General features: G+C 31.5%; 2 protein-coding genes across 5 annotated transcripts in view; one reads left to right on the top strand and one right to left on the bottom strand.

The window, feature by feature from the left end:
* Window positions 1-12,630, top strand: part of LOC105667425 (sex-regulated protein janus-A-like) — a 67,513-nt gene that overhangs the window by 9,883 nt on the left and 45,000 nt on the right. The window lies entirely within an intron of this gene.
* Window positions 1-12,630, bottom strand: part of LOC105667424 (arrestin homolog) — a 50,830-nt gene that overhangs the window by 7,564 nt on the left and 30,636 nt on the right. For all 4 annotated transcript variants that reach the window (XM_067355072.1, XM_012359222.2, XM_067355070.1 and 1 more), the window contains exons 6-9: window positions 12,444-12,596; window positions 3,339-3,486; window positions 2,436-2,633; window positions 1,503-1,666 (exon numbers count right to left, since the gene is read on the bottom strand). In XM_067355072.1, coding sequence (XP_067211173.1) covers window positions 1,503-1,666; window positions 2,436-2,633; window positions 3,339-3,486; window positions 12,444-12,596 — 663 coding nt within the window. The remainder of the gene's footprint in view (window positions 1-1,502; window positions 1,667-2,435; window positions 2,634-3,338; window positions 3,487-12,443; window positions 12,597-12,630) is intronic.

The following is a 12,630-nucleotide window of genomic DNA, read 5'->3' on the forward strand; positions in this document are numbered from 1 at the left end:
GTATATAGGCTTATTGTTTTAGAAGCATTTGAAAGAGTAAAGAAGTTATGATAAACTTATTATAATTAAAGTTATTATAATTAAAAAAAAAAAAAATACTTTAATTGAAAAGCAGCGAAACATCTTAGATGGCACATATCGATTATTTGAAAAATGACTGCGTAAAGTAAAATGTAAGTGATGCCCCGGCGGATTAATTTCGACAGTTTTCTTAGGACCTCAGAGCTAAAATAAATTTTGAATTGGGTTGGGAGACCACGTTAGGCCAACTTTATTCGTTCGATGTGTTTCTAGCGACCTCCTGTAAACACGTTATAGAAACTCTCATCGATCGGTCCCTCTTGTTTCCTCTACGAACGATTAAGTTTGTTTTTTCTTTCGTTCTGCCTCACGAAGGACTGCTATCAATTTTAGAAGAGTTTCTTTTTTTTAAACCATCAGACATTTGGTGCGAGAGATTGGAGAAGAAGCAAATGGAATGAATAAAATAGGGAAAATAGCGTACATCTGATAGAGAGAAAACGAGGGAGGACTGGCGTCCCAACTCATGAATACTCAAGTATTCGGATCTCTAAGTAATGTCGAAAAAGGAGCAAGTGGTGAGATACCCATGCGGGGAGGTTGTTTTTTGAAATATCAAGTGTCACACAGCCGCCGCAAATTACGAACGGTTCGTTCCACGAACGAAGAGTACAATTTCACGTTTATCTCGAATACAGTTGAAATTGATCGCTTGGAAAAAAAAGAGAAAACATGAATTGTTTATTTTTTGAAAACGATAAGGTCAAACGATCAAACTATCGGTATTGGTAACTTTTTAAACTCTGGAGAGGCTTTTAGTTAAATCCTGATTGATTTAATTAAGAATTCAGGATTGCTATCCAGTACGTTAATCCGCGATTATTTGTAAAAAAAATGGGTTTTTAATGAAAACATGTCTCACTCGAACTGATTCTTCGTATAGTGTATCATTTTTTTCCTGTATATCAATATTGTTCTGGCTGAAAAAGAGTTGCTTTTTATTTCTGCAGCAACAATGAAAATATTCAGCGAAATGGTGCACGTTTTGCGTGATAGAAGAATGTATTTTTTGACTTTTCTTTCGGTGTCACGATTTTGTACGTATGTGCAAGTAATTTTTATTACGTAATGCCAAATTCCGAATTCTTTGTATCACACATTTATTAAAATTTTATCACATGTAAATCTTTAAATAATAATATACGATTTTGTTCGTGATAAAAAGCGAATATATATAAAAAAAAATTTTTTTTTTTTTTAATTTGTTGCCGAAGATATTTGCATGTTTCGTAAGTTATAATTATTAAATGAACGAAATAGAAGTTTCTTCTCTTGTGTTTTATCAGTAATTAAAATAATTTAGAGAATACATTTTATGGTCTAGAACACTTGGATCTTGATATTTAATGTAGCGCTAATTAAATACTCGTGGCTTGAAACTTAATGAAAATGGATATGACTACATCAAATGTGGTTCATACCTTTATTCTCCTCACGGACTTGCTGCTATTGTTGTTGACATTGACGTGGACAGTGATTGAGTCTCCGTGAGCGTAGATCGCACGATCTAGCCTTGCTTCTAATCCGACGCGACCGTCACTTAATAGAAATGGCTTTTCTACTGCTGCATGTGGTCCCACGTTCTCTGCGTAAACAGGAACGAAATCTTACGTTTCATTTATCTTAATTTTTTGCTTCGCATTTGTCGCATAAATTTGACCAGAATACTAGCGGAGTGTTTCAGATTCGCATCAAACTCGAGAAGCGTATTATTCGAGAATTTTGAAATCGAGTTCTGTTTTGTGAAGATTTCAATCCAGATTATATCTACAATGTTGTAATGTCACATTCAATTACATTATATTCAAAATTATATAATTTTGAATATAATGTAATTGAATGAATATAATTAATAATGGAATTGAATGAATATGATATAATTATATTATATTATAATTACATTATAATATCATATAATTTGTAAATTATTTATAAACAAGAATTTATTTATAAATAAGAAACTAGAAAATAATATGCTAAATCTGTTTTAAGCGATTTATGAAATGGGCTTTAAAGTAAATTTTATTGTAATAAATTGTGAGTCTTTATTATCTAGATATTCTATCTTTTGTTACTTTTCTTATAATTTTTACTTGAAAGTTGAATATAATTGCGAAAGAAGGTGAAATTTTGATACTAATTTTCACTAAAAAAAATATGATTCTTTTTTTAACTTTACAAAATAATACGTTTTTCTAATTTGGTGGAATTTTGAAAAATACTTTGTAATGATCGATGTTTATAATTATTATCAACGATATAGATAGCAAAAACTGATGAGAGTGATAAATAATGATGAGGAGGGATAAATAAATCTTATTTATTTCTCCGTTATTGAGCTGATTGTCACCGACCTGCATCTTCGATAATCTCATTTTCGATTTCCATTCTTGTTTTGCTCGCTTGACATCTCGAACCAATTGATGGCACTTGAGAGAGAGGCACGCTGTACATAGTTGTCGAGGGTAAAGGTGGTTTCACGGTTCGCTGAATCACTCGAATGCCCATTCTGACGGTGCTTTTACGATGTAATTTTTCGTCCGCACGCTCCGCTGAAATCCGCCGCATGAAACATTAACGATGTATTAAGGATGCAATAAAAATGAAAGCTGACGATAAACGCAAATCAGATCGCGAATTTATTAACTCAGTAAGATTTTGCTTTTGCGTTACGTTAAATTGATCGTGAATTTACGCTGTAAATTCGAAAGTGAGGGAAGATTCTTTAGATTTGAAGATCTTAAATCTAAAATATTACGAAAGACCTTTTGTTTATATAAAGGAAGAAATTGAATACATGTAATATAAATTTGAAAATTTCTTAGAAACTCGATGGTAAGAGTTTAAATTAACTTACTACAATGTTTGAAACAATAGCGGACTTCGAAAGCTCTTTTGTATATCTTATAAAAAATTTATTAAAATACGCTCATCTCTTTTTTGCTTCAACTTTTGCGATTGTAAAACAACTAGAGAAATACAAGACATGTACGTGGATTCAATCGAGTAAACTTCTGCTGTTAATTCTCTATTATCCAAGTCGAATGCGCCGAACTTTAATTATGCTTGCAACTACGTGTCTTGGAGATTGAAAATACTTTCTCTGCAATTTTTTACTTCACCACGAACATTTTCCAATCACATCTTGTTTCGGGTTACCGCACACTATTGTCTTTCTCTCATTCGGTCAAAGTGCATTTGCTGAAAACCAGAGAAAGAATGAATCCGTAAAAAAATCGGAAGCTTTTTTCACTCACCGATGTAAGCTCTGACATCGTAGCTGGTGCCTATCGGTGCGCCATTGTATTCTTTGGCCGGTACCAGTTGCACGGATGGTGGAGCCAACGGAGTAATTTCCATAGTGAATGCGTGCGCGTTGGGTCCCAGCCTCTTGACAAGTGCCTCCTGCAACAAAAAAATCTCGATTCAATATTCAGGTTTTTTTAAAATTCTTTTTACTAAATGACCAGTGGTCGAAATTGCATAGCATTCTTTTACGCTATATTACGACTTTTGTGAAGTTAAATTGATAAAAAACATTTTTACGGAATTCAAAAAGTCAGCTAGCAGCTGTTATTACTAGTCATGAAAAATGTCACACATATTTGATTAAATGCACAGGAAAAAAGTATTGCAACAAAATCTATTATATTGTAAAATTGTCTATTATATTGTAAAAGAGAAATTTTTATTTAAATTATTAGTGGCAGTTTGTGAAAAGTGTAACTTTAGCATATTTAATTTTAAAGAGAATTGAAAAATGATAAAATTTCAAGCCTTTGTATTATCATATATGCTCTGAATTTATTCTGTGTGGTGTATAATGTAAATTATTAATGAAAATTTGAGAGAGAGAGAGAGAGAGAGGGAGTTACGCTCAGTACAGTAACTTTGATGTAGTGTATTTTAATGTAGTGGCAACATTTTTTAGCGAATCATATGTTGAAAATGGAACATATGAAAATATGAAAAAATAAATATTGATGCTTTGTCATCGATATTTACGGATATAAATTTCATTAAATTTGCACGAAGCATTACGTATGCGATATTCACAAAGGCACTGTTGTTCTCATCGATTTTTGATTAATGCTCGTGGAAGTTGATTTTGTATTCGTAAATGCACGAATAAACATCAAAGAGCATTTTACGATTTATTCTGCAATTATTAGTGAAACCAAATATTATGAATGAGATATTCACAGACTAATCGCAATAGAAACGCGAATAATAATGCGATAGAGAATTATATATTTGGTATATCTCTCGGTATAAACGCAATGTGATGGAAAAATATTATACTATTAATATTTATCGAGATACAAGACGAAATATATTAGGTTGATTAGAAAGTTCCTCCGAATTTTTCAATAAAAATAAGAGGCAAAAATCCGAAAAAACTTTCTGATCAATTCAATATTAATTATCTAATCTTAAATCTTTAGAATTCTTCGTATTTTGAACTTTGCAAAAATATTGTATCGATTTTTTTTGAAACTTTATTTTTCATATTATTTTATGTAGTATTTCGAGTATGCATTTAATTTTAGTCCGAATATTTCGAAGGTAAATAACTGTTCTTTTGTAGAAAGAATGCGCGTAATGCACGTAAGTGGATAAAACTAGTGACGCATTTATAGATATATAATTTAAGAAATTTTGAATTATATATAACTTATGTTTGAAATCTAAATAAATATTTTATTATTATTTAACGAGGTTATAAATAATTTAAATGTTTTATACTGAACATTTTCAGCGATAAATATCGCGCTAAATCATAAGCTGGCAAATTGGATAGGTCGTAATTTCATAAATAAATGGTTGCCATTATAACATTTTGATTGAAATATCATATGCGATAGTTAATGATGAATCTGAAAATCCGCATATAATATTCTCATTTTCCATCGCGAAAAGTTCGACCTTGTTAAATTAATTCGAGCCGAGGTCTTCATAAATGTTATAAAGAACGTATTTTTCGGAATTTAAATGGCAAAGATGTGCTGCTTGACTCTTTAAAATGTCGCGCCATAATAGCGTCTTTTTATCGCCTCAAACGAAAGCTCTTCCATTTGGTCTTTTAATCTTTAAGGGCGCAGTTATTAGACAACATGAATAGTTACATAGTGCAAGTTAACAAGTATAGCGATTAACATCGGTGTAATTTTAATTTCGTTTTTAGCAGCGATTTTATACTACTTTGCAATATTTGAGAGGCTAATATAATATATTTTTACAAAGAAGATATTTTGTCGTATGTTTAGCGCACGCTAAATACTTTATTCTAAATTCTACTTAATTATTCAATAATATGTAGACGATTTCCTTCCAAAAATATTTAAATACTAATAATAAGTATAAATGTTTAAGTTATTACTTTTATGATCGATGAAATATTACCTTTCAAAACTTAAACTTGATAATCGATAATGTAATATTGCGTCTTTTTGAAAGTTAAACCTGACAGTCGATATGCCTCTATATCTTTTATTTACGATCGGGCATAAATTTTATTTACGATGATTATCTATCAAAATAAATTGATGTACGATATTTGCTTGCAGAAAGTAACGGGGCATCGAACGCCGTGCGACATTAATATACAATATATTCAGCCGCAAAAGTGTTAAGAATTTTCGGATAAATGTAAATAGTCAAAAATAAATAATTTTTTTTGTTGAACATTTCACCACGACACAATGCCGATTATAAATTCACCAAGAAACGCCGTATTAACGCGATGAACTTTGCACACTCTATCTTCGTATTCCACAAATTTCGCAAGTTGTGAAAATATATATCGCCCACGTACGCTCGTGTTCGCCTTAAATCCTCGTCCTCCCTCTTGTGTCCTTCGGTATATTACGTGTTGCGTTTGCGGAACACCTGTGCGCGTAGATAATTTCAAGTCGTCGGCGAAAACAGGAGGTTGGCGCATGCCGGTCTGCGGATGCTATCTTGTCTCATCCGCTTAAGGATTCAAGATAGCGCATCGACGTATGCGCAAACGCGCGTGAAAATGAAACGGAGAATTCTGTCCCCCAGACAGCGGGATGATACAGGCCAGGGTCGGTTTCTCACGGCGAGGTCGAACTGAGTTACGTCAGTTTATATGATTTTGTATAGAGCAGAATTTAGAGTCCTCTCGACTTCTTACGACATTGTCATCTTAAGATGACGCGTAAAAATTGTGCTATTGCGCAGAAAGTACGATAAAAATGTACGTGTCTACTTTGGTGCTCAGAATTCTTGAATACGGACGGAGGGATTTAAATTTGACAAATCTAAATGTAATTTTATTTTCTTCAAAAGAATATCAGAATTTTTAGAACACTTATATTTGGATTATTAAAATAAAATATTGTTTACTGAATTTTATGAATATTGCAAAAATTTTACGCAATGCGAAAAATTTGTGATTCTAAATGATTATCGTCTAATGTTGCTTAAAAAAATCATTTTTGTGTTTATCTGTGACTAAAGCTCTTATATTTAATAAAATATTTTATTTCGTTTTAGAACGCTTGTAGAATAAAATTTTATTTAATGTTGAATTTTTTTTAAAACAAAAATTTTCATTTTAAAATAAAAACTTTTATTTCAGAGTTTTTATTCAAGAAAGATTGAAAAGTTTAACAATCAGTGAGATCAGCATTAAACGATTTTGTTTTTTAATTAGAAATATTCCAACAATTTCCAAAATTCTCTTCTAACCAAAAATTATTTTTTCGCGTTTTTCCCGTTTAATAATCTAACATATGAGTTACATTTCGATCAATATTTGTTTTGTTCCTTATTTTTCGTATTTCATATTTAATAAAATAATTCCTTTTATTCTCTACATTGACTGAAAAGCGTTATACTGTCATGAATTTATTTTCAATTCTGGCTTAAGATTCCAAAATAAAAAATTACAAGTACAGAAATCCTTTTCTAACGAAACTTTGTAACATGAAAATTCAGAAAATGTCTTCACAGATTAAATAATAATAAACAAGAAAATATTTAAAAATATTTGGGATAATAATATACATTATACTCTGAATTATTATTTAGCAAGCAATGTGTTTTGTAAGACATCTGTAATTAATATTATTCGTTCTGTGATGAACATTTTATATTTTCTTAGTATAGTTATTGGGTTTGGATTAATTAATATAAAGCGATGTATTGATACACTTTGTTATATATATATATATATATATATATATATATATATATGTATATATATTTGTCGTCCTGCATATTTTGTTGGAACAATAACCTGAGTCGCATCTTAATAAGGATTGTATTTGATCATGCATTTTCCAGTGGTATTCGAAATTCGAAGGATCCTCTTACATCATGACCTATTTCAACAAGGTTTCTCTCATAGAATGTGCATACAAGTACACAATGAGTATTGATTCCAATGTATCATTCGTTGACGAGAAGTTCTGATTACCTCACAAACTGCAAATTTCTTTTTATTACAATAGATATTCTAACTATTTCTTTTCTTATATATTTATGGGTTTATTAAAATACTCGTGGAGTTAGCATTGATAATTATCTATTTTTGAACGACACAAAATCTGTATTATTTTATTGTCTTTTAATTATGTTTATAAGAGCCTAAAACATTGATGAAAATAATGATATTTATTATATATACGTGATTTGATTTACATAAAATATACCAATTGATTAATGCTAGAGAAAGAGAGAGAGAGAAAGAGAAAGAGAGTAAGAAAAAAAGAAAGAGAGATAAAAATATATCAGTAAAATGTTTATTTTATTTTCTGTAATGCTAATTATTGTAAAGAATTGCTTATTATTTGCGATGTTGTGAAAGTCTAGTCACTAATTTTTACCATTTTACCACCGTAATCGTTGTAGATATATTTTTTTCACTAACCAACCAAGAGGAAAAACATTTGTGGTAGGTAGAAAAAAATAATTAAAAAAAAAAGAGAAAAAAAAAAGACGTTGACGTATACCGAGCGTGAACATTTTTTTGTGCCGCAGGATGCGGCTAACTGCAATTTATTTCTTTGGCCTGCCAACTGTATGCAGACGGAAATGCAGCGATTTACACGTGCAAAAATCGCGGTACTTCGGCGTTTAACGTTGAAATATTTTTCGCTAAAATTCTATAACGTAATAGCATGCAATTTGTACGCATCGACGTACATGCAATTTCGATCTCGATAATCCTAACGCGATCGATTCTAAAAATTCATCGTATTAATTTCTCCTGTATCGTACGGACAATGTTTTCCATCCAGCGAACGCGGCCCTTGAGCGCGGTCGTATGTATTTCCGATATTTACTTGATGCGTGTTGTTAATGCATCTCTCGAGCGGTGAAGCATTTTCTATGTGCATTGCGTTTATCTTCGAATCGATCCTGGCGAGTCGTTTTACGTAATCCGCGCTGAATGGACGGTCGCATAAAACGTTATATTGCTTGTTGAAACCATATTCAGCGTCGCGGTGGAAAGACGAGGTGCGATAAATAATTTCCACGGTAATCAGCGAGACTTCAGATCGCGGTCAAGGCCGTGCTTTTGCGAGAATGATTTTGCTACGTACTCGAGATTTTGCCGAAGATTTTTCTTGATCACGGCAAACGCGTTTTCCACGCTCTTACGAGAGCCCTTCAACGAAAATTCAATCGTACCATTGTTTCAATATTATCGATCGCTGTCGATAATATGCAATTTTCTCATGAATTGCTTTTGGTCATAAATAACCTTCAGCCTTTTTAAAAGTGCGAAATATAACAATGCGTACGTGCTACTGCTTTGCTACTTGGAAATAGATTGTTACAATAATTGTGTATTGATGTAAATAAAATATTGTAGTTTTTATATCAAATCGCTATAGAAAAATAATAAATTTGTTGTAAATGGGATTATAGAAATTAATGGAACGTAATTAATGGAAATTTAGTACGGAATCAAATTATATTATCTATTTTTATTTTATTTGAAAATGAAATTAAAATATTGATATGCATATTATGTGCATAATTAGCATTGTATTGGATGTATAAGATATTAATAAGCTTACATTTGCGTGTGTTTTATTTGTTAAATAACGTATCTTTTTTTGCGATACGTTGTAATGGCCAATGTTGTGTACTTGAGAGAACCCCGACAAAATCTTGTATATTTCTTAGGATTAAATATAACTTGAAGTTTCCTCATTTGTTTTCATCATCCGCAGAAATGGCAGGAAACAGGTTTCTTCATTTTATACGAAATTTAATGGTACATATTATATTTCACTGAAGCTTTTCAGGCTGCGTTCTTTCGTTTTTCACCGATTGAATAATTTTGTCAAGCATGCTTGTATCAATAAAATTGCAGCTTTTAATTCTATTTATCCTGCATGAATGTGCATTTATATTTGCATTGTAAAGGTAAATGCGCATTGCATGATATCGCGAATATTAACGATTAACATGGTCTGTTGAGATCAACGTTTCATTTTAATTACTTTGTTCTTTCATCAATGCATTGAAATTAATATGAAAGTCAAATAGAAAATATTTGAAAAAACAGACATATTCATGCTTGCAAATTTTTGTATTTACTAATTACGAGATTTTCCGACTGTCTGCTCGTGAACTTGTCTTTTATTCAATGCTTAAGCTATATCCTACAAAGCTACATATACTAACTTTGTTTCCAGTTTGTTAATTATGTGCTGTAATAAAGGAGCATGTTAGTAATTATATTACTGTGAAACAAGATCAGGTTAGATCTTTTCAAGAGAGATTTTAATTATGTTGGCGCAGTATTAATGCATTTATCATTTTATTTATATTAAGGTTATAATACCGGAATCCACTTGAATATTAATGTTACTTTTGCATATTTGATTTGTGATAAAGAAATTACATCAAATATGATTTATCTCTAACGTGCGTTAATTTCGTTATAATATATTGATTTTCTCTGGCCCGACAGTTCATATATAATAATTCACAACGGAATTAAATCCGACTGGCATCTCATTTTTCTCGATTTTACGAGACATGTTTCTTTACGCTGAAAAATCTGGAAAGAAATATTTTCATCGGATAGCCCCTATTAGTGAATTTATCGCTGCAATCTTTTTTTGCTCGCTTGTGAAGAGAATTTTTCACAGGGCTCTGACGTCGATCAAGTTATGGGTCTCCATGGAGACTCTGTTTTTACAAAAAATTTTGATTTTCTTCGGCACTTACCCTCGTCAAGATTTCTACAAGATATTTACAAAGTCGACAAAAACGTGACGATACGTCTTTACTGATAAAGGATAATTAAAAAATCGATTTTATCGTATTATTTCAATATAAAAAAAATCCGACCTGCCATTATCGAGAGACAAGACGGTCTCTTTTCTATTACTTTTAAAATTTTTTCCGCTTGGAGGGATCAGTGTTGCGTATCGTGGATTAATCTGTGGATCATTAATGGTTCCGTCCGGAATTGAAATTCAGGTACAATCGCAAAGCTATCCAATTATGATTCTTTTGGTTCTTTTACATTGTCGAAATTGTTGAAAGTATGTTGGACATTAGTTCGTTGCAGTATCACCAAAGATTACGAGGATTTTATTGTTAAAATTACATTTGCGATTATATTGGATTCTCTTATGCATGCATGCTTTTATCGATTTCATAATATGCAAATAGCTTAATGCGATATTATTGCTTATTAATAGCAATATTGCTAATTTTCATAATTTTAATTTATATTTAACTCAGTCTTTTAATTATACTTACCGGAGGGATTATTAATATTAATTGTTTGTTCAGTTTTGTAACTGATGTTTATACCTTTTATTTTTCTGCTTGTTTTTTTTCTTTTTTCTCTGCAATATTCTCATTTTTTTTTTACTTGTTTAAATGTACATCACGGCAAGGTTGGTTTAAGTGTAAAATTATTTTAGTTTCGCTGCACGTTAAACGAAAATACATTGCGAGATGATGCATTGCTGTAATCAGCGACGCCTTTGTACTTGCATTCCAAGTTTTATGATTATACCGCACTGAATCTCGCTCGGAGTCGGTCACGCATACGATTCGTGCGTCATAAAAACCAGAGCGTTTGAAGTTGCAAAGTTGAATTGACGGGTCGCAGAAATAGTTTCGCGAACTTGATACGGAAATGTGGTCTATATGTTAGTGAAACATTTCCAATTTCCCGCGATAAATCCGATACGACTTAGTGTATTGAATCGTTTGCAGTAATTGCTAATTGGCATTTTTTAAATACGAATTGCAACTAATATAATTACAATATAATTTTAATGGGCTCTTCAATTGATAGAACAATTCGAAAAATTTTTAAGAGCTAATAAGAGCCAGAGCCAGGCCGTAACGCTCAACATTCCAATTTATTGTATTTAAATATACATAATATAATTTAAATAAATTTAATCTTTCACGCTATTTTTCACGACAGTGTGTAACGCCGATTGTTTATTTCCACAAATAAATTAGAGATCTTTTTCATCGCTGTGATATCGAAGCTGAATTTGTCAAAATTGGATCAATTTGCTTTTAGAGACCTGTAAAGAAGATATTAGTCAATTGAAGTATTCTCGTTATGGTGTAATGAAGATATAATCGGATTTGTGGCCGGAAATTCATTTATCATTTCATTGCTTCGTCCTCCCTGCGACTTTAGGGATTATCGATATCTACTAGTGCCGGAACATCCCTTGATTACATCCAATATTCTGTCGAAATACATCGCCTCGAAATTAATACAGAACATAGTGCAGGATCGCGAAATACTTGAAATTCTACATTCATACGGTATAGTTGTATCATGCTTATTTCCTTATTGAATATGCTGTTGTGATGTCATTACAATGTTATCCTAATCATTACACTGTCAAGTGAAACAGTTGAGCTAATTATTAAATTGCACAAACCGTGATTCCTGCGATGCAGTTTAATCAAAAGGGAAGCATAAATTCCATTTATACTCTAACCCAAATCCTTGAGGCTCATCGACTATATATATTTCACGTCACGCGTTTAAGACATGGCTATGAATATGTGTGCTCTCTTAGCGATGATGTGAGTTTCAACATATGCATACGAGAGTGTGTTCTAAAAAACGTACGAAAACTTATAAACCCACGTCAAATTTTTGAATTTATTTTCTCCATTTCGAAATCTTCGTCAGAGTATTAGGTCGTTTAAATTATGAAATTTTTTCTAGAATATTTTACGCGAAGTGAGGAATTTATTATTTATTTAAAAGTAACGCATCGAATAAAACTGCTATTTTTAAAAAATAAATTTTATAATAAAAATACGATTTGTAATAAATTTCTACATTCCCGATTTATTACAATATGATTCTGCATACCAACCTGCAACGGAGTCGTGCTTTCTTGGTGATCAGATCCTGTGTAGGGTGGATACAATTGGGCGAGACACATGACGGCTTCGTTGCAAAATTTTAGGCCCATTACCTCCTCGTCTTCTCTTCCATAGCGAAAAGTTAGCGTCACTTGACCGTATACCTTAAAAATTACAATTTATCTTATGTTAGCATAA

The sequence above is a fragment of the Linepithema humile genome, chromosome 5 (genome assembly GCF_040581485.1).
Source record: "Linepithema humile isolate Giens D197 chromosome 5, Lhum_UNIL_v1.0, whole genome shotgun sequence".
NCBI classification, from domain to species: domain Eukaryota; kingdom Metazoa; phylum Arthropoda; class Insecta; order Hymenoptera; family Formicidae; genus Linepithema; species Linepithema humile.